The sequence below is a fragment of the Dendropsophus ebraccatus genome, chromosome 2 (genome assembly GCF_027789765.1).
Source record: "Dendropsophus ebraccatus isolate aDenEbr1 chromosome 2, aDenEbr1.pat, whole genome shotgun sequence".
Taxonomy (NCBI): domain Eukaryota; kingdom Metazoa; phylum Chordata; class Amphibia; order Anura; family Hylidae; genus Dendropsophus; species Dendropsophus ebraccatus.
In genome coordinates this window covers 103,789,099-103,811,882 of record NC_091455.1, presented here as the reverse complement: position 1 = coordinate 103,811,882, position 22,784 = coordinate 103,789,099, and the positions used below count along the sequence as shown (strand labels likewise).

The following is a 22,784-nucleotide window of genomic DNA, read 5'->3' as shown; positions in this document are numbered from 1 at the left end:
AGCAACACATCTTATCTTATACATATATCTTATAAGACAACCCCTAAAAGGACATTTTTATTACTGCTTAAACAGCTTTTACACATACGACGATTATTTAAGACAACGTTTTCATTGCTACATTGGTAAAAATAAGGAGAACTAGGGACAAGCAGCTTTAAAACAGTTTAATATAACAAAACATCAAAGTTACAAATTACAAAAAGAAAATAAAAATCTGCTCAAAGTACATTTTAAAGAAAATATTTATACAAAGGCTGCAATACATTGAAAAAGCATACATACCTATAGCTTATATGTTCAAGAGGTAATAACTGCATTTAATAATACCAAGTGAGAATATTGAGGTTAAATAAACACATTTGAGGTTAGTATGCATTATAGCTGAGGTATAGTGAACGCAAATCTATCTAAGGGTATAAACCCACACACCGTATATGCAGCAGATATGCAACAAAAACGCAGAGGATTTGTTGGTACAGATTTGATGCTGTGTTCAGTTATTTAGATCTAATCTGCTGCGAGTTTGCTGCGAGTTTGCTGCGAGTTTGCTGCGTATCGCAGCAGCAAATACGCTGCATATACGGTGTGTGGGTTTATACCCTAAAAGTGTTTTCACATATGTTGGATTTGCCTATGGCAAACTGCATGTACAGTATATTCAAAAGAGGATCCTTGGCACTCTGTATTAGCCCCATTCAATGGGCCCAATCTGGCTGTGGCTGATCCATAACTTTTCTGCATGGGATCTGCAAGAAAAGGAACATTCTTCTTTTTCTCTCAGATGAGTGGGGTATCAAATTATTGTACAAGCCTACAGTATGCAGTGAAGCAGACAGTCACGCTGACCCATGGTTTTACTGCATATTGATGCAATTTCAAGTTGATTGTTAACACCTTCCTGACATCCATAATATAAAATAATGTGGAAAACAGGAAGACATGCATGAAGTGTTTTGAGTCTGCTTCATGGGTGTCAGTTTCAGGATTGGAGATAACTCCTATCCCTGCTGTTTAAAGATGCCACAGTCAATAGATGCCTCCATTGGTCACCAGTCTCTGGAACCACAGGTCTACAAGTACGTCTATTTCACAACATCCCACTTTTTCCATTTACCATGTAAAAAGCTAAAAACGATAAAAAAATATATATAAATGGAAAATCAATAGATAAATGGAGCCTTTTGACCACAACGACCATTATTATGTATACATGAAGAATGGGTAGGCTTGGAAGCCAAAGAATGCCATTGCAATAGTAAAACATGGAGGTTGCAGCATCATACTGTGGGATGCTTTGCTGCAGGAGGGACTGGTGTACTTTGTAAAATAGATGGGATTGTAAGGAATGTTTATAGTGCCTTAAATGAGGGCAGCATAAACTAGTGACAGAAATGCTGAACAGAACAGTGTATTTTATCATTCTGTTCAGCCGTTCTTCTAAAATGCAGGGGAATAAGCTTTGTGCTGTGCTACTTCCTCCACCCTCCAGCTGCTGACTGGCAGCTCTTTGCCCATATACAGTAAAGATAGACAACTGCCAATCAGCGGCCAATGGGCAGAGGGAGCTAGTGCTTATGAATATCCAGGACTACTGAGCACAAGCACATAACGGAGAGGACTAGTGTGAGATACTAGTTAGCTTCTCTAACACTAGTTTAAGATACCCTTTGGTGGGGCAGCATAAACCTACTGAAAGTCTCTTTAAAGCTTTGATGCAAATGGGTTTTTTAAATGAACAATGACCACAAGCAGAATTGCAACAAAATTGCCCAAGGGCAACAAAGTAAAGGTAATAGATCAGAAAGACCTTACTGAATACCATAGAAAATATATAGGAAGAACTTAAAAAAAACTGTGCACAAGCGAGGAGAATTACAAACCAGTTCAATTACACCAGTTTGGTCAGAAAGAATGAGCCAAAATCTCTGCAATTGTAAGAAGCTTGGGGATGGCCATGTTAAAGATTTGATCTAAACTAGACAATGTAAATGGAATGCAACCAAATATTAAAAACATAAACTTCGGAGCCAGTGGGAATGTAATGAAATAAATAAATAAAACATTGTCTCTATTATTATTCTGACATTACATATTCTTGAAATATAGTATTGAGCATAGATTACTGACCTGAAAGGGGGAATGTGTGCTAGGATGAAATATCTGAAACTGAAAAATTGCATTTTTATGAATGTGGCAAAGATGTAACTAATGCAACTCTATGTTGTCAGTCCCATAGAGATGAAAGGTAAACTATTAGCAGGCTAGAAGTATCTATTGCGCTGTTTCCATGATATTAGGAGTTTAATCTCTATGCCAATAAGTCATTTGTGTTCACTGGGGATGAGACTACCATACCTAGTGCACTGATCCGCCTGGTCAGCTTGCCCCTCCTAATAAATATCAGCAGAGTGGTCCGGCCAGGGGGTGGACCAATACACTGGGGGTGGTAGTGCACCAAAATAACTAGAATAGTTATAATTAGAATAGGGAATAAACTCTTATTATCACAGACACTGCGCCGAGGTTTAAGGTAAGAAACTTAACTTCATCCTCAGCACCCTATGTTAGATACTTCTAACCTGCTGATAGTTTCCCTTTAAAGGGGTTGTCCAGCAAAAATCATTTTTGTTCAAATCAACTGGTGTCAAAAAGTTATACAGATTTGTAATTTACTTCTGTTACAAAAATCTCAAGTTTTCCCATACTTATCAGCTGCTGTATGTCCTGCAGGAAATGTTGTTTTATTTTCAGTCTGACACAGTGCTCTCTGCTGACATCCCTGGCCGAGACAGGAACTTTGTCTCAGTTTTCTATGAATCCCCATAGAAAACTTTTCCTGCTCTGGACAGTTCCTGTCTCGGCCAGAGATGTCAGCAGAGAGCACTGTGTCATACTGAAAATAAAACATTTCCTGTAGGACATACGGTAGCTAATAAGTATGGTAAGGCTTGAGATTTTTTTAATAGAAGTAAATTACAAATCTATATAACTTTCTGACACCAGTTCATTTGAAAGAAAAAGATTTTCTCTGGACAACCCCTTTAAATGTGCATGCCGAGCCACCACTCCATTCTCAATGGATCCAATTGAATCACAATCAGTGTATCTGATTTCAGCTTTGCATAACAATAACACTTAGATTACGCTATTCCCACTGCGGACAAGTAATGAAAACCTAATGGACCAGGGCAAAACTGTGTGATCTGACAGACTGAGAACTAATGCAAATGTCCAATTATGTTATTGCCAACTAATTCTAGTTTTGATACATTTTCACTGTATATCATTGTGTGCACTTGGCTCCACCTAAGTGCTGCTAGTTAGATATTAGCCACAAATTGTAAATCTCTGGTATTTACTACAGTAACATACATTAAACAAAAAAAGTTACAGCTAAATGAAAAGACCCGAAGAGATTTTCTCTTTCATTTTATCATTGCTTTCACTCTTGAGATTTTGCAGCTCCGATTCTTTTTGTTCTATATTTTTATTGGACTCTGGGTTTGGAATATTTGCATTTATTTTCTTTTCTCTCAGAATAAGGCCAACAAATACTGCACTAGAGATGTACAGCACAGCCAGAATCACAGCAAACACACACACAGCCATTTCTGTACCCATAATATCACAGGTCACTGAGTTATAACCACGGCGGTTGTAGAGAGCCTCTCTTTGCTTACACACCTCAGTACCATTGATTTGTTTGATAAAATGAATAAACAGTGCAGTACATATGATACACGTGACAGCAGACAATACATTAAACACTTCCTCTATTAGCAAAAGTTTCCTTTTTTTATCAATGCCAGACATGCAATTGGCCAACAGGCAAGACAGAGTTAAAGTCAGTAGCAGAAGACTGACTGCAACTGCTGCATAAATAGTAGGAAGCTTCATCTGGCTGTATTGCACATCTAGCAGTGCCACCTGATCCACTTCATCCCCCTGAAATCCACTCATGCTATAACCCATGCTGTAATAGTAAGTACTGCCAAATCCCCCAAGACTGGAAAAGCCGGCTGATGCACTTTGAGTGGCAGAGGCACATATCAAGACCAGCAGATTTATGAGAATCTCCACCAGCTGCAGAAGACCTGTGAAAAAGCCGAAGTAATGGAGCCAATTAAAGCTAGATTTTGAATGTGACATGTTTAAAATCAGTCAAAAAGGAATAAAATAAGAACACATAGGACTGATGTGACATAGATTTAAAACATTACCTACAAAATCATCATGTAAAATCATTCTAGATTTGTAACATTGAGTTACATTAGGCTAGGTTTATTTATTTTTAAAGTTAGCCTAGCCTTATTCCCTGACAATGATCATGGGAGTCCAGCAGCTGCGTAAGGGAGGTCACTTGCACCCCCAGTAGATGGAGTGGCAGTGTACATGCTCAGCCATTCAATCTCCAAGGGACTACTGAACTATGTTTGGAACTTCCCCACACAGAGTCATTGGCATGGACATTAAAGCGTAACTGTCATTTCAGGGTAATTTTTCTGAAAATATTAAATATCAACAGTACAAGTGATTTTAAGAAACTCTGTAATAGGTTTGAAAAAGCAATTTCCCAGCCTCCCCCCTCACATTAGATGAAGCAAGATTTCTGTCTCCATTATGTGGCTATGGAGAGGGGAGGGGCTGTTAGGAGTGACTGAGCACGGAGCAGTCCTGCACAGCACAACACCCTGCAATCTTCTCTCAGTAAGTTCATAGATAAGCACTGACCTTTCTGACACCTGAATTTAGCATTTTAGGTGCCCAGACAGTCTACAAACAGCTGACCTTCATGTCACCTCTTCCTGCTCCCTCATCTCCCTCCCCCCTCCATAGGGATATAATGGAGAGAGCAGAACCCGTCATCACTGGCTTCTCTGTAATGAAGACATGTTTGCCTGATAATGCACAGATAAGAAGTCAAGGGGGGGGAGGCTGGGAAGTTGCTTCTTGAGTACAGAAAGAGGCTTTTTTGGCTGATAAAACCTATTACAGAGTTTCTTAAAATCGCTTATACTACTGATTTCTGCAATAAAAAAAACATGACAGTTACGCTTTAAGCCTGCGTGCTGTCCTTTTTTTTAGCTCTTTAATAAGGTTTTATTTATAAATTTAAAGCATAATCTACAAACAATATTGCAGTCATAAGAACAAGACCAATATCTAAGTAAAGGACTTAGCAAGTTTTCTTTGGAGCATTTAAACGGACATATGGCCCAGGGGAACTGGGTTTAGAGCAGAAAGCCAACCAAACCATTCAAACACTCAGACGAAACCCACCACTCCCTGTCCCCAGCGCACACCTGGGAAGAGAATATTCGCTGGAAGGTAAAGTGCTGGTACAGGAAGAACAGGACAGAGGACGAAAAGGGGAGGGCTTTGGGACAGGAGAGAACAGCATGTACAAAAGTATGAGTTAGCTTTAGGGCAGTGGTAGAGAACCTTGGCTGTTGCAAAACTACAACTCCCATCATGCCTGGAGAGTCAAAGCTTTAGCTGAAAAGCCAAGATCCCCTACCTCTGCTTTAGGGGCTTGGAGTGTAGCCAAACTAAATCTAGGAGGTTTTCTTTGCCAGCAAAAAGTGCCACAAGACAACCATATGCAGAGGTGGATATATAATTTTTACAATACTAATACCTAGGGTAGATAGATCATTTTTTTCAATACTAATTCCTAAGAATAAAAGTGGGAGTTTTTAGTTTGTCTGCAGCAGATATTATGGAGTCTTATTTAAAGTGTCACTGTCGTGAAAATTTTTTTTTGCAGAAATCAATAGTCCAGGCGATTTTAAGAAACTTTGTAATTGGGTTTATTATCAGAAAAATGCATTTTTATCATGAAAAAGCTGTTTGAAGCTCTCCCCCCTGTCTTCATTGTTCTCCTATGGAGAGAGCTAAACAAAAGACCAAAACAGGACAACAAAGAGTTAATCTATAAATATCTCACCCTTATCTTCTTGGACAGTCACCAGTGACCTGTCTGAGCTCGGATTACAGCTGTCACCCAGCTCTGTGCCTGTAATCCTCTGTTATCTGCTTTCTGCTGCCGGCTAACTCCCTCCTTCCTCCTCCCCCCTCCCCTCTCCCTAGAGCAGACAGGGTACGTCTCCTGCAACAAGTCACAATTTTCAGATTTTTCAGAGTGGATGAAAAAGAGGAGGGAGGGGGGGACCTGGGAAAAGGCTTTTTACATGCAGATAATGGCAGATTTGGCTAATAAACCCAATTACAAAGTTTCTTAAAATCGCCTGGACTATTGATTTCTGCAAAAAAAAAAAAATACGACAGTGACTCTTTAAGTTTTCTTTACTGGTTAACCTCTGCAGAGATCTGTTTAAGCGCTTGGCAAAAAGGCCAAGACTGACACTATTTGACAGTAGGCGTTGCAGGGGTTATCCAGCGCTACAAAAACATGGCCACTTTTCCCCCTCTTGTCTCCAGTTTGGGTGGGGTTTTGAAACTCAGTTCCATTGAAGTAAATGGAGCTTAATTGCAAACCACAACTGAACTGGAGACAACAGTAGGGGGGGAAAGTGGCCATGTTTTTGTAGAGCTGGATAACCCCTTTAAGGCTTTTTTTTCACTTCTTTTGGACCTTTGCTTTGGGTTCAGTTTGCGTGTTTTTATGCATATCTAATAAAAATTATATTTTAATTAAGTGTTAAGATTCAGTGACACCAAAGAACAAAGGAAGCATGATTTTGCAGGATACTACCTTTAAACAGACTAAGCAAAAATTATTTACATACAACTAAGGCCCCCTTTACATGTCCAGAAAATCTGTCTGGATTTCTTTTCTGGACTCATAGGAGTACATTAGTGAAGGACACCCTTCAGGATTTGTTGTAAAGAGTGCCCGTTGTAAAAAATAGATCAGGATTTTTTAGATCCTGTCCTATTTTTGTCCAGAATTCTGGCACCCATGGAAGCACCCATAGAAGTCTATAAGAGTGCCGGAATTCCAGATTGGTTGCAAGCTCCAGCACAGCGCACCCCCTGCTGCCAGCAGTGATCAATATCTGGAGAAGAGAAATCCAGGCATCAGGGCTGAGGACCTGAGGAGGCCAGAGCAGGAACCAGGGCAGGCGAGATTACCCCTCTGGAATTACAACCCCCATGTCCTTCTAACAGTTTATGGTGGAAGTTGTAGTTTTGCAGTCTGTGGCCATCCAGGCTACAACCCCCATCATGCCCTATTGGCAGTTCATAATGGGAATTGTAGTTCTGCAACAGATTAGCGGATGAGACGGTATAAGTGTGGGGAGCATTGGCACAGTTAAACTACATCTTCCAGCAGGCTATGCCGCACTTCATCTTCCAGCATGGTGTATAGGGTAATATGTAGGACTACATTTCCCAGCATGGTGTGTGATAATATGCTGGACAACATCTCCCAGCATGGTGTATAGGGTAAGCTGTAGAACTACATCTTCCAGCATGGCATGGAGGGTAATATGCAGGACTAAATAACATAACAGGAGTTGTAGTACTGCAAGAGGTAAGAGGTGCAGGATGGAAGACAGTGGCACAGTACACTAGGGGCCATGTGGGTACATGTGATGTATGTGCGATGTATGATGCCATACTAGACCATATTAAAAAAAATACTTTTTTCCTGATCAGGAAATCCTAAAGGCAATTCCTGATGGTTTCCTGAAGGTAAAAACAGATTACTGTCTGGAAATCCTGATGGTTTCCTGAAGACTTTTGGGGCCTCCTGATCAGGATTTACTGACAGTAAAAACTGACACGCACGAGAAGGGGACCTTAGTCATTATATTTTCTTTATCCCTGTTGTTTGCCAATCATTATTACATCCTGATTTATTTACACTTTGTTTACTTTTAATGAATAAAAACTTAAAACTATGTAGTAAGCCAAAGTGACTGCTGGAAACATCAGCATTAAGCTATGTTTCAAAATCATACTGTAACGTATAGCTATGTTTTAACATTTAAAAAATAATTGTTTTCCTATAAAGTTGTTCAAATCAAATCAAATATTGTGCTACTGTGCATTACTGTGTATTTTAATGTTTTTTATGCCTTTAAACTTGATAGATAGCAAAAACATGATAAGAACAAACACTTACAGGGGTTTTCTCTATCTTAAAATTTATGACTAAGATCGCAGGCTGTCCAATAATAGAGCTGTTATGGACCAGATCAAGTCAGACCCCAATGACAGAATGACAGAAATGACAGAAACATGTAAAAAAAAGTTTTGGTCGGGACGGAACTGAGTGTTCAGACCCTGACCAATTGCGAGTACAAGCCAGGAGAAAACCACACAATGAGATTTCTGTAAACATCTGTGAACGGTGCTGTAGGACTTTCGATATACAGTACATGGACACGTCAAAACATTTTTTTTTAAATGACAGTGACACTTTAAAACGACTCTGTACCCACAATCTGACCCCCCAAACCACTTGTACCTTCGGATAGCTGCTTTTAATCAAAGATCTGTCCTGGGGTCCATTCGGCAGGTGATGCAGTTATTGTCCTAAAAAACAACTTTTAAACCTACAGCCCCGTGTCCTACGGGTGTGGCCTAGATTGTGTATGCATTAGGCTGGCACACTTCTCCGTCCCTCCTCCCCACCCTCCTCATCATTAGGAATGCTCCAGGCAGATTGTCTCCTATTCCCCACCTGTTTAGCCCGGCACATGGGCTGGATCGTTAAGCCCCTGTACAATGTTTAGCATGCAGAAAATGTTCCAGTGGCATTACTAATGATGAGGAGGGTGGGGAGGAGGGACGGAGGGGTGGTGCAAGGTTAGGGCACAGATATTCTAAGCCATGCCCGTTGGGCACAGGGCTGCAAGTTTAAATGTTATTTTTTAGGACGATAAGTGCATCACCTGCCGAATGGACCCCAGGACAGATCTTGGATTAAGAGCAGCTATCCGAAGCGGTTTGGGGGGGGGGGGGGTCAGATTGTGGGTACAGAGTCGCTTTAAACATGTAAAATGTTAAATTAAAAGAACATGACAGGATGAAAAATGGAAACTGCCCCTTTAACCAATATACTGTACAGTGGTCCCTCAAGTTACAATATTAATTATTTCCAGGATGACTATTGTATGTTGAAACTATTGTACAGGACCAAAACGGTATGGAAAACTAGCGCCCCCCCCCCCCAAACTGTCATCTCAAAATTAGAAAAATTTAAAGAACAATAAGCAGATAACTAATACGGATAAAGCAAGTCCTTATACAGGACAGCCAGGAAGCAACACTGGAAACTATAAATTACTTTCTATGTAGAGGACTAGAGCATTTTCAGGGTTCTAAACAGGGTTCCCTAACTTATGCACATTACCCCTGAGGAAGTCTGGTTGGGCAGGACTGTGGGGCTCTCTTCCTTGACACCCCATCATCACCCTGTTTCCTTATTATTTATGGTGACATTTTGCTATACGGTTTGAATTTCACCTAGTTGTAATTATCATATTGTCTGTCATCTTTCCTTTTTCATTATTGGTCACAGTGCTTCTACTCTATAATGTGGTGGATTACCTGTATTATTTAGGCTTTATATATTTTTGGGCAGGTTGTATACTGCACTTGCACTTTACTCATTCAGGGTGTATAATATAGTGGTGTCGTTGTGGGAGGTACCACATCGGGTACCTCCATGTTTGTAACTTTTAATTGTTCGAATTCTGTACCTGTTATAATAAAGTACTTTTATTTACTTTACATTTTGGTGTGCAATGGTACTTTCTTTTGGCATAAGCTTTTTTTGGTGTAACAGGGTTTTAAACAGATCGCACAGGATCCCAGAAAAATAAAGTAAAGCTGCCCTCACATGGTGCCCAAAGGAGCATCTCATCCTGGCACAGGTAAAGAGCAGTAGAGGACATGTAGTATCACACTGTACTGTTGGGAGGGGATATTCGACAGCTAATCACTGCTTGCACTTCAGTAATAATGGGGTTTTACCACTTCTATTTGTCGATCATCTATATATTCACATGTGCTGCAGGTCCTGGCTGTCTGTAGTAGTGTATGTTGTGTCTGGTTTCAAGTAACGATTGTCCAGAAAGGATCATTGTATGTTGAAAATATTGTAACCTGAGGCCATTGTAAGTCAAAGAGATGACTGTATAAGGTATTGTAATGTGATAACGTGATAAGGAGATAAGGAGATGGCCCAATTTTATGAGAAGAATTCTGCTCTGACACACTGGCACATAATAGATATGCTTAATCTCTTTCAGTCAATCTTTAAAAAAAAAGTAAGTGTTGTAGAAGGTGATAAAATTTGTGTAAAAGGCTATATTGTCTTGTGAACTTAAACACTAGGTAAAGGGTACTTTATAAATGCCATGCCTAGAGGTCATAGTTATTCCTAGGACATTCTTTTATTCCATGGTTCTTTGTTTCAGAGAGGCCACATATAAAGTAAAAACCAAAATCAACGAATTTTACCGTAACAATAGAAAGCACAGCTAATGGTTAAGATTTGCAGGAACAAAAGAGACTGCAAAGAAAAAGTCCATGAGCTAGGACAAGGATGTGTATGTGTTTTATTAAACGTAATAAAACCTCCTCCCTTTATCACCACTGGAAAACAATTTTCTCTAGAATTCAATATTTACCGCAATTAAGAGCAAAACAATGAAACTAAATTTTAGCCTCATTGTTTTGAGAAGTGGCTAATAACCTCTAAAATGTGTGGTCCCATATTGAACTAATAAGCAAAATGTGTTTTGCATTGTTTGGACAATGGTCTGTATTCAGTTCTCTTCAACAATTCTCTATGGTATGTATATACCAGTACAACTCCTATATATAAATATATATGTATTTTACTTGCAACTGTCTGTTTATTCATGGGTAAGAATGTCTGGAATATAAAAGGTCCAAGCCATCAATATTCAATTAATTTAGTAGGAAAACCAGCTGAAGTGGAGTGAATTAACATGAATTGTTACATGGAAGTTTGATATGGGGTCCTAATGGTCCTTTTACATGGAACGATTTATCGTTCATTTTTGCACGATGACGATCAAATTCGAACGATAATCGTACGTGTAAACACAGCGAACGATCAAACGACGAGCGAGAAATCGTTCATTTTGATCTTTCAACATGTTCTCAAATTATCGTTGGTCGTTCGCAAAAAATTTGCAGATCGTTCAGTGTAAACATTCTTTCAATGTTTTCACCTATGTGCGAGATAGGCTTAAGCGATCGCAAAACGATCGCATAATGATTTTTCCATACGATGTATCGTTCCGTCTAAATGCTGATCGTTATAAAAAAAACATTGTTCATTCAAAATTGTTGATCGGGTGAATTATCGCTCCGTGTAAAAGTACCATTACTATATGCAATCGAAGTTGCACTGCATTGCATATTACTGTGGGCTATTAAAAGTGTGCTAATACAGTGTATTATGTTGGTCTGATCAGTGGCATAGCTATAGGGGTCACAAAGATGTGACCAGGTCCATGCCCCCCTCTCTCACCCTCTGCTATCATTTTACAGTCCTCCTAAAATCGACAGTAAAAATTACAACCGCTTCAGAAGAAATGCACTGAGCAATACTGCAGGCTGCTCTACTCTCCTATTCAATTGTACCACTGATACAATTGAATAGCCAACTACTGGTAAAAGCCAGGGAGCCCTGTGCTCCTGGTCCTGCAACTTCCTGTGTAATGAAGAGCAGTGCGTTAGATCTGCCCCCATTACTTAAAGAGTCACTGTTGTCAATTTTTTTTTTTTGCAGAAATTGTACAGGCGATTTTAAGAAACTTTGTAATTGAGTTTATTAGCCGAAAAATGAATTTTTATCATGAAAAAGCAGTTTGAAGCTCTCCCCTGTCTTCATTGTTCTCCTATGGAGAGAGGGAAAAGAGACACCAAAACAGGACAACAAAGAGTTAATTAAAAGCTACATTACCCTCTGTCCTCTCTCCTCTCTCCTCTAATGTCACCACTGACCTCTCTGACCTCTGAATAGCACTCTAAATAGCTCCCCCCTCCGAGTAATCCTTTGTTCTCTGTTTTCTCCTCTGTCTCTCCTCCCCCTCCTCTCTTCATAGAATAGACAGGACGCGTCTGATTGAGATTTCCTGATTCTGAGCAGTGGATGACAGAAAGGAGAGGAGGGTGGGAAAAGGCTTTTTAAATGCAGATAATGGCATATTTGCCTAATAAACCCAATTATAAAGTTTCTTAAAATCGCCTGGACTATTGATTTCTGCAAAAAAAAATGTCACGACAGTGACTCCTTAACATCTAGACCTGACCAGAAGAGGTCAGAGCATGGACCAGGGAAGGAGAGCATTACCCCCTAGAACTACAGCCATTTCCATGTTCTGCTGAGTTGTAGTTTTGCAGCTTGTGTCTTTCCAGGTTGCGGAACTACAACCCCTCTCATAGATTATACAATGACACAGTGCAGTACATTAGGGTACAGTGGTACAGTACATGAAGGGGCAGACAGTGCTACAATACAAGTGGGGAGAAAGTGGCACAGTACATGAAGGCTGCAATCACACAGTACACTAGATGGGATAGGAGCACAGTGGACAGTTCATTTGGGCATGGTGGCACATCTTTAGGGGACGATGGTATAGACCATATGGGCATGGTTATGCAGTACATTAAGATACAGTGGCATTTTTCTTTATAACACAGTGGCACAATTGTGGCAGTGGCACAGTTCAGGAGGTGGTACAGTGGCACAATGAAGTGATGTGAGGGAGCACCGTGGCACAGTACTTTTCTTCAGTACGTTATCACCTAAAGGGCTGTTATAATTCCCAGCATCCCTGTGTCTGGTTGACTCGTTGCATTGCTACAACAGGGCATCCCACTATCCTGTCCTCAGACATACTATTCCCTGTCATCTCCACACTACCCACTGACCTTTATTATTATTATTATTATTTATTTTTAAAGCGCCCTTGCTTCCAGCGCCCTTTAGTCACGGCACACTTAACCGCTAGGTTGCCACAATTATATACACCAGATAACAACAGCATAACACATATGAAAAACATAGTACACCTTTAACAGCAAATTTTTACAATTCTTTCCAGATGCCCACTTGGCCTTAGGAATATAGAAAACTATGCATAGCTCCACGACAAACCCATCTGTATTTCTCTGTATTAGGCTAGGTTCACACTGCGTTTTCAGCATCCGTTTAACGAATCCGTTTTTTTTAACGTCCAGAAAAATAGGGTCAGCAACGTTTTTTGGTCCATTTTGGTCCGCCAAAAAAAACGGATCCGTTTTTTTTTATAATGGAAGTCAATGGAAAAACGGATGCAAACAAATGAATCCGTTTTTTGCAATCCGTTTTTCATGCGTTTTTTGCAAAAAACGGATGCGTTAAACGGATGCTGAAAACGCAGTGTGAACCTAGCCTTACTGTCATTTAGATAGAAAAAAATATATAAATGTATCATACCCTGATCTCCGGCCAGCTGCATTGGCTGCAATATATTATATTATAAATATGATTATTTAGAAATCTGTATTTGTAAACGTCAGTGCAAAGGTGTAGATAGGTTATAAGTGATGGCATATTGCTTCACGATAAGTGGTGGTTCAATCTCTAATGATAATGAGAACAATGGGATTCAACGCTGGTGTGTTACTGTACAGCTGTGCCCTGAGCCACCTGCAGCCAGTCCCCATTCACTTATTGACAATTATTTTATCGACTTTCTGATTAGATGAAATTTGTTTAGCTGTCTGATCACCCATGTTGATAATTTTTACTTAACAAAAAGTGTTCAGCCTTATACACTGATAATCTATAACATTAAAACCAAGAGAGAACTAAAACTTCCCTTCTCCAGTAAGTTGTAAAGACATTACTGCATAAAGGTATCCTGTGTTATCTGGCACGAAGATGTCAACAGCAGATCCTTTAAGGTAAAGATAATTAAGGTTACCGCTACAGGTAACCCCCGGAAAAGGGCAGGAATACAAATCCATGGCCACTCACTTATTGACAAGTGGGAAAAATCTGCTATCCAAAACTCCATACATGCAATGTTATTCATCACACATCATAATGATAAAATAATGACATACCTCGCCTTGAACATAGATTGGTGCACTTATCTGAGAACCCCTGCCTCTCTGCGCGGGATCTGGGAGGACTGTGTTGTTGAAAAGATGCCCTACTGGGTCTTGAATGATAATCAGATTTGACAGTGGGTGGTTGTGAATGATGACCTCTTACTGGTGCCTGTGAAGATAATCTGCATAAAACAAAGAGTTACAGAATATGTATCTACACATAGAAATACTTAGAACTTCTTTAATAGTTAATTGGGTGTTTCAGAGGGAATTTTTTTTTACATCAACTGTTACCATACAGTTAAACTGATTTTTAAATTAACTAATTACCAAAATCTAAGCCTTTAAAGCAATACTATATCCACTAACCTACCCCCCCCCCCCCCACACCCCTAACCACTGGTACCATCTATTTGATGAGAGTAAGGGTCCTATTAGAGGGGGCAATAATTAGCTGATTCTCACTCCGTGTATTAGAGACAACCATCAGACGTCGTCTGTGCCACCCTTGCTGCCTGATTGATTTTTTTTTAAATGTTCTTGGTGCCTTGGATAGGGTAAAAAATGATCTTTAAATCTGCTGCAGCGAAATCAATGAGGCATGGCACTGTTTAGACAAGCGATGAATAGGAGAAACCCCAGGGGAGTTCATAATGACAAGGTGGGGAGAAGTAAGGAAAGGTGTTGCAGGCTGAGCATGGACACTCTAGGCCATGCCTCATTGCCTAACCAAGGCAATGGGTGCATTTTAAAAGACACGACTGGACTTTCATTAAACTGAAAGAACCAGCACTTTGGGGGGGGGGGGGGGGATGGTTTGGTGGATACAGTCTCGCTTTAAGCATTTAAATATGTTGTTGAAGGAGTTGTCCAGGACTATTGCTTAATTAGCCATGCGGCCAGTGCTGCGTGGGACTTACCTGCCCCACTCTGCCGCAGCTGCCAGTTCCCTGACCCCCGATCTGCACTGTCAGCATTTTCAGCGCATCTGCGGATGTGCCATTCCCACGGGAAATGCTGACTGGTCACTTCCTGTGGGAATGACATGTCAGTGGATGTTATCAAAATGCTGACAGCGGCGCAGAGAGGGCATAAGTTCTCCACATTGGTATTAAACTGTGCTTAGATGAGATCCACCTCTGCCATCCCCCACCACTGAGCAATGTGAAGGCAGGCTCTATTAGTGGAATGCAGCTCTCTCACTGATCAAAACTATGCAATGATCATGTGTATATAATAGTGCGGAAGTCACAGACCAATCTCTTAAAGTGAATCTGTTAGCTCCTGGGAACTACCTAAGGTGCTGACAGTGTGTTGTAGCTGGCAGCCCCCAGTGGGCAAGGTGCCTTTTTGGTAATTGTCCATGCAGCGGATTATGTACAATCTTATGTCACAGAGCAGTTGTTCGTGCCATACTTGACATGCATCCTCCTCCCTCTTCATGAATAATCAATGCTGCCCGGCCTCCTGCTCGATCAGTTCTCTGTAGGCAGTTTATGTCTACAGCCATCCACTCAATTTCAACAGTGTGTGAACATAGCCTGTGTTCTCAATCCACTCCTGGTTTTAGTTGCAAAATACTGACCAAAATACTGTGTGTGAACACAGCCTTAAAAATGAGAAAATAATGAGAAAAAAAAAGACATCTATTTAATTTCCATCAGGGGATCTGAACCAGACAATGAACTGCTGGCAGGTCTCTAGACAGATGAGTTACCCCTAGACCACAGCTCCTACACATTAGGGAGAAGAGATTCAATTATACCTGAGTGTTTCTGATCTGCAATCTGACAGCTGAGCGAGCAGGAAACCGGGCAGCATTGATTATTTATGAAGAGGGAGGAGGATGCATGTCAAGTGTGGCACAAACAACTGCTCTGTGACATAAGATTGTACATAATCCGCTGCACAGAAAATTACCAAAAAGGCACCATGCTCACTGGGGGCTGCCAGCTACAGTACACTGTCAGCACCTTAGGTATGGCCCAGGAGCTGACAGATTCCCTTAAGTGTCTGCCTTCTGCCTTCTAAAACAAAAGAAAAAAAAATGAGGCAAACATAAAAACTTTTGATCAGTCAGGGTCCAAGTGTTCAGATTCCGACTGATCAGTAGAACGAGTAGGGATGTGAAGAGATTTGTGCTACCCCATGCCTTTCTTCCCTCTCTGTGTCTGTGTGAGAGAGACAGCCCAATAAACTGATATTGAAGGTGGTCATACACCTTCAATAGCTTATGTGGTAAGAGGCAGAGGCGGCACACTGTTGGTTGGAGGTGCCCGGACAGGAACACAAATAATAATATCAAAGGATTACGGCACTCACTGATTCTTCTGCAACAAGTAGTTTATTGAACAAGAAGAATCAGTGCAGTGCTGGGATCCTTTGATATTTGTGATTTTCCCATCACAGACAACCCTTATCACCACCACCACCACCATCTGTTGATGGTTGTTCAGGACAGCCCCATATACACTAGACTGATGGCCGAATTTGCTGTAAGTGGCAAGTTTGGCCTACAATAGTCTAAAGTGTATGGGGGGCCTTTATGCATCCGCCTCAATCACATGATGTGGAGCAAGGAAAAAATGCACTAAGCTTCCACTTCTCCCTCCTCATCAAAACTTTTGTTATGCTATGCTATGACATATCAAAAGTTTTAACAATTTTTTTTTTTAAGTAACAGTGCCTATTTAAACATTTGCTGTATTAGCAAGGATCCGATTACAAATATAGGTTCTTTAAAATGCACAGGAGAATGCCTTAAGCAAATCTATTTGCACTGCTAGTATAAACGTACATAGAAAGATGGCTAGCTATAATCTACCTCACCAGCCAGGTACTGCTACCCTGCCTTAAGACATTTGAGAGAATAGCATCTATTTAACCTCTTAATGACCAAGAAAACTTATAATTTGTTCTACTATTTTTAAAAAATAAAAACACACACACACACACACAAAAATGTGCTTACAATTGCTCTATTCTGACCCTTATAATGTTTTCATTATTTGGCCCATGGAGCTATATTAGGGTGTATTTTTTGCATCATTATCTGTAGTTTTAATTGTTACCACACTTGCATATACATGACTTTTTGATTACTTTTAGTAACATTTTTTCTGGGATGCAATGTGACAAAAAAATCAACTATTTTACACTTTGGCAGTCTTTCGAATTTACGGCGTTTACTGTGTGAGCATGCAGCGATACCAAATATGTTTATTTTTTGTTATTTTTCTTTTATTTAAAAAAATAGGAAAAGGTGGTGATTTAAAAGTGGAAGTAACGAGGTGATGGTCCCAGCACTCTGGAGTTAAAGGAGAAGTCCGGCAAAATTTTTTATTAGAGTATTGTATTGCCCCCCAAAAGTTATACAAATCCCCACTATACACTTATTACGGGAAATGCTTATAAAGTGCTTTTTTCCCTGCACTTACTACTTCATCAAGGTTTTACTTCCTGGATAACATGGTGATGTCACGACCCGACTCCCAGAGCTGTGCGGCTGTGGCTGCTGGAGAGGATGATGGCAGAGGGATGCTCAGTGTCCCTCCAGTGCCCTGTGTCCCTCAGTGTCCCCCTGCCATCATCCTCTCCAACAGCCACAGCCCGCACAGCTCTGGGAGTCGGATCGTGACATCAACCATCTTATCCAGGAAGTGAAGCCTTTATGCAGTAGTAAGTGCAGGGAAAAAAAAACACTTTACGTGCATTTCCCGTAATAAGTGTATATTGGTGGTTTGTATAACTTGGGGGGGGGGCAATACAATGTTGCAATAAAAAAATTTCACTGGACTTCTCCTTTAAGATATCAAAAATAGGGATATAAAAGCTCACAACATGTTTTGCTGAAAAACCTATGCGCTTCTTGATCATAGATGCGGATACATCATACATCACGTGATAATGCACCTGCAGGTGCATTACCACGTGATGTGCGATGTATGCGTATTTGTGCTCATGATTCGTTGCTTTTTGTTTTTAACATGTGTTGTTTTGTATGCTCATCAGAGCATGACTAAGCGCGCGTGCGCGCTAAACACGTAGGTTTTTCAGCAAATAATATTATGAGCTTTTATCTTCCTTTTTTGATATGAAATAAAGAATTTTTGATATTTTAACTCCAATTTTAACTGAATAGGCATTTGGCCGAAGCCGAACCCGTGCACCCTCCTTCTATGAACTGAGATCTTCCCATTTCCATGTGGAGGTGAGCTGACTACCATTATTACATTTTATGAGCAATACCTTGATTGCTTATGGAAATCAATGCAGTACAATTAAATGCAATGCAATACAGTACAGTACAATACAGTACTCAAACCCTAACTTTTGATTTTACAGTGGCAAAAGTTATTTTTACTTATTTTTAGAACAGTTATCAGAACCAGAAAAATTCATAATATACTGCAAGTTTTAGGTTAGAATATTGCTTAAAGGGAATATGTCACAAGGTAAACTAGTGACAGAACAAAACGATGTATCACTTAAATCATTCTATTCAGCCATTCTGCTGATATGCAGGAGAATGGGCGTCATGCTGCATCACTCCCTCCTCCCCCCAGCTTCTGATTGATAGCTGTCTGGCTATGCACAGTATAAAAAGACAACTGCCAATTACTGTCTGTTGGGCAAGGGAGCTAGTGCTCATGAATATTGAGGACTACTAGGCTCATGCTTATAATGGAGAGGACTACTTATTGCCCATGTTATTCAGGAGGATATCTCTGAATCAGCTTCACCGGATGTAACAATGTTCAGCTTCTCTGTTGCTAGTTTATGCTACCCTCAGATAGAAAAGATTAAACCTACTGACATGGTCTGTTTAAGAAAATATCTGGTCTCTAATTTAAACTTTTAGAGAAAGACCATTTTATAACCATGTCCTAACCCCTCTGTACAATAACTATGAACTCTGTACCTGTCATGTGATCTTCTGTCTCTCCTTTCTGCATTTTGTTCTCCATTGAGGCTAGACCGTTCTCTTCTTGGTCTGTCATTATACGATCTTTGGGAAGGAGGGTTCCTGTCACTTCTTTGAGACTGAGACATTGCACTTCATGGGGATGCACACAGAACAGCAGTTACAATCCTTTCAGTGCTGAGTTGAGAATGACATGTCTTATGAGATACATCTGCTGCACAACAATGAGCAAAAACACAACATATTAATACCATATGTATGGATTCAGTTTACATCACGTGGTACTATTTTATGGTTCCCTCCACATAGCTATAATAAAGTAAGAGTGCATATATACTAAAATCTTTAAAAAAAGAAACAAAAAATTGTATTTAAAACTGATCTTCTTAAAGTGAATGTACCAGAAGGTAAATTGCTTTAAAATCTTTACATCAATAGACAGGTGCGTTGATGCTAGTGCCACGCCCCCGTTTTTAAACCGCGGCACTGGCATCCCCGCACTAGTACCAGTCTATTAATGAGAAAATCTTAAAACGATGTACCTGCTAGTACATTCGCTTTAGAAAAAACTAGTATTGTATGTACAATATATGTTGAAAATCTATTACACTTGCCCTGGGCCTGACAGCGTACTGCTGGGCCAGCGTGGCATCTTTAACAAGCAGGGAGATCAAAAGAAATGTGAGATATATATATATAAAAACATACCTGGGATAAATATATATACATAATAATGATAAAAAAAGAAAATACTATAAGGGCAGACTACAAAGACTAGTTGGTCTTTTTCAACATGTTATACACTTTGAAAAATCTGGGCCACAGTGTTTACCATGGGGATACATAGGATTAGAGGAGCTATATACACACAAACACCTAAGGTTCTTTTGTCAAGGCAACTGCCATTTCTTTTTACTGTTGAGCTAGAACAAATTGGCTGCAGAACTCCATATAAACTAAAAGTACAGGTAGGGTGTGGCAAAAAGCATTACCACTAGCATCACAAGCATGTAAATACTTGGGTGTTTTTTTTTCTGTCCTATTTGCAGTTTTTAGAGGCGCTCCAACTGCTGCTATAAAAAATTGTGGACAGTCCAACGTGTATAAAAACACAGTTGCTATTTTTAGAAGACAATAGGGAAAACCATTGCAAATAACAAATGGGATTTTTGTGTAGTACAACTTTGTAACTTCTGTATTTACATCCTAAGGCCGGGTTCACACTATGGGTGGCATTTATTAAGTCCGGCGTTTTTTACGCCGGACTTATAAATGCCCCCGCAGCTCCGGCGCTACGGAGATTTACGTAGAGGCGGACTGCCTCTACATAAATCCCGTGCGCGCCAGTGCGCACCGCCGAAAACCTACGCCAGCTGAGGACTGGAGTAGGTTTTCGGCGTACATTTGGGCGGAACGGATGGTAAATCGCGCGGACTCTGAGTCCGCGCCCTCCGTTCCGCCCACTGCACGCCCCCTTTCCGCCCCCCTGGCGTACTTGGCGGAAAGTGCCAATTTGCGAATATTTTATTCGCAAATCGGCCATTTGCGAATAAAAAAATATGCAAATCGGCACTTTCCGCCGAAAATCATCAGTTCGCCGGATGATACATGTGGCCCTATGTATGACACCAGCAGTTCTATGACCCGGCCGTGTCACAGAATGATCGGTGTATGTGAATTTTATCCCGGCCGCTAGCGATCCCAGCTGGAGTATATACTAGGTGTATACACTCCAGCTGGGATTCCCTTTACCTGCAGCACAATGTAAGTTTAGTATTATTTACGTCCGTTTTGCAAATCGGCAACAACAGCTGTGATTAATACTAAACTTACGTTGTGTGAACATAGCCTAAGGCCATGTGCACTCTATGTAGAACACCGGCTTTATCACAGAACGGCCGGTGTTACTGAGGATCATCCTGGCCGGTACTGCAGTACCGGCGGAACGATCTTCACTTCTGGTGAATTCAGATGTGGGCGCACTCGTTTGCACCTGCATCCTAAATCCCCACTGCACACAATGGAGCGTGCAGCCGGAACTGCACACTCCATTGTGTGAACTGACATGTCTTCTGTGGCCGCTATTCAATAAATAGCGACCCCATAAAACTGCATGTCGGTTTTTTGTGCGGCCAAAAAGAATCCCGTCTGGAGCGTATACTATGTGTATACACTCCGGCCAGGATTCCATTCCTTCACATACAACATATGTGTTGTATAAATCACGCCCATTTATGCAAATTGCTGATTTATACAACACATACGTTGTGTGAACATGGCCTAAGGGTGCGTTCACCCGTATAGGATCCACAGCAGATTTGATGCTGTGTTCAGTTATTTGGTTACATAGATAGCAAATATGCTGCGGATCTGCACCATCAAATCTGCTGTGAAGCCTGTACGTGTGAATGCACCCTAAGGGTATGTGCACACTGAGGAAAAGGCGAGGAATTAGGTGACGAATTGAATAGGAATTTCAGCTTGAAATTCCTCCCGTAAAATATGTACAGAGCAAAGTCCCATTGTGTTCAATGGGTTTTCTGCTCTGTTGTTCACACTGCAGAATTTTCTGCTGTAGATCTGCTAGAGGAATCTTATAGAAGTTAATGGGGGGCTTACATTGTGCTTGAATTCTGCCTGAAAACTTTCTGCTTCAATTCCTCGAGAATTGGTCAGTGTGCACATACCCTAAGGTAGGTTAACAGAAAGCTTACAGCAGTATGTAATGCTGGATGGTGTCAAAACATTTTAAAACTAAAAATTATGGGATTTATTCCCCTTTCTGTGGCAAGTAACAAAACGAAAAACTACCTCATATAGCACAGTGCTTTATAAACAGGGACACCAGAAACATTACTAAAGTTACATATGACATATCAAACGTTAAGTAAGAATCAAAAGAAGAAAAACCCCATAATGCTTACGTACACAGTCATATATCAGCTACATATTTTTGATTGTTTCAGCTGAAGAAAACATTAGGAATGTGGGGGAAAATAATGGAGCTGGAAATATACTCATGTATGAATAACTTCATAGAGCATGACCTTATACAGCAAAAATAACATCATGCGTTCAGAGATGACCATTATTTTTAAACGTTGTATGAGACCATGGTCTCTATATTCGAAAACAGTGTTGAGGAAATTATTGAGGGATTATTTTCTGGTTTAAAAGTTGCAGGATACGCCTCTGTCTTGGGAGTTGCTCATTTTTATGGCATTGCTGTAGAATCACAGAGCTGCTTGTGCACACGTTCTCATTAATTACAATTTTCAGCTCGTTACATACATTTTCAGTGTTCTACAGTACATTACATCCCGTAAAGTTTTATTAAATGTATATGTAAACTATTTCTATCTGATAACTTACCTCACTCACTGCAGGGTCTTGTCCAAGTCAGTGATTAAATGTCTGCAGGTTATTATCACCTTGAGATCTCTGAAAACAGAGGAGTTTCAGCAGAACAGGTGGGACTGGTCTGACAACTGCTGTTCAGGAGGTTGGAGCTGGTTCATCTACCATTGCAAGTGACCCAAGCACCACCTACAATGCACTGAGTTTCTGGCAAAGGGGTTCTTAGGTGATACTGTCAAATATTTCTGAAAATACTTCACTCCTGTTACGTCAGTACAAATACATATCACATACGCAGGCTCTTGCACTATGGTAGCTTTCACTCTATAAACTAATGCCAAAACTGCATGCCTGTACATGCTGGGACAAGTAAACCATAGCTGATGTTCTATTCAAGATAGGGAAAATGCAAACAATGCCAGAATACTAAAATAACATACTATAATGT

At 40.4% G+C, this 22,784-nt stretch overlaps 1 protein-coding gene across 3 annotated transcripts in view; it reads right to left on the bottom strand.

Moving 5' to 3' along the window:
* LOC138784605 (MARVEL domain-containing protein 3-like) overlaps nucleotides 1-22,435 on the bottom strand; it is a 30,962-nt gene extending 8,527 nt beyond the window's left edge. Inside the window, exons 1-4 of one of the 3 annotated variants that reach the window (XM_069960224.1) lie at nucleotides 22,352-22,435; nucleotides 18,977-19,193; nucleotides 14,068-14,237; nucleotides 3,039-4,097 (exon numbers count right to left, since the gene is read on the bottom strand). In XM_069960224.1, the coding sequence (XP_069816325.1) occupies nucleotides 3,397-4,097; nucleotides 14,068-14,237; nucleotides 18,977-19,107 (1,002 nt within the window). In that variant the 5' untranslated portion in view covers nucleotides 19,108-19,193; nucleotides 22,352-22,435 and the 3' untranslated portion in view covers nucleotides 3,039-3,396. Of the gene's footprint in view, nucleotides 1-3,038; nucleotides 4,098-14,067; nucleotides 14,238-18,976; nucleotides 19,194-22,351 lie in introns of those variants that run through there. The other 2 variants (XM_069960225.1, XM_069960226.1) reach the window with 2 other exon arrangements.
* Between the last annotated feature and the right edge of the window lie 349 nt (nucleotides 22,436-22,784).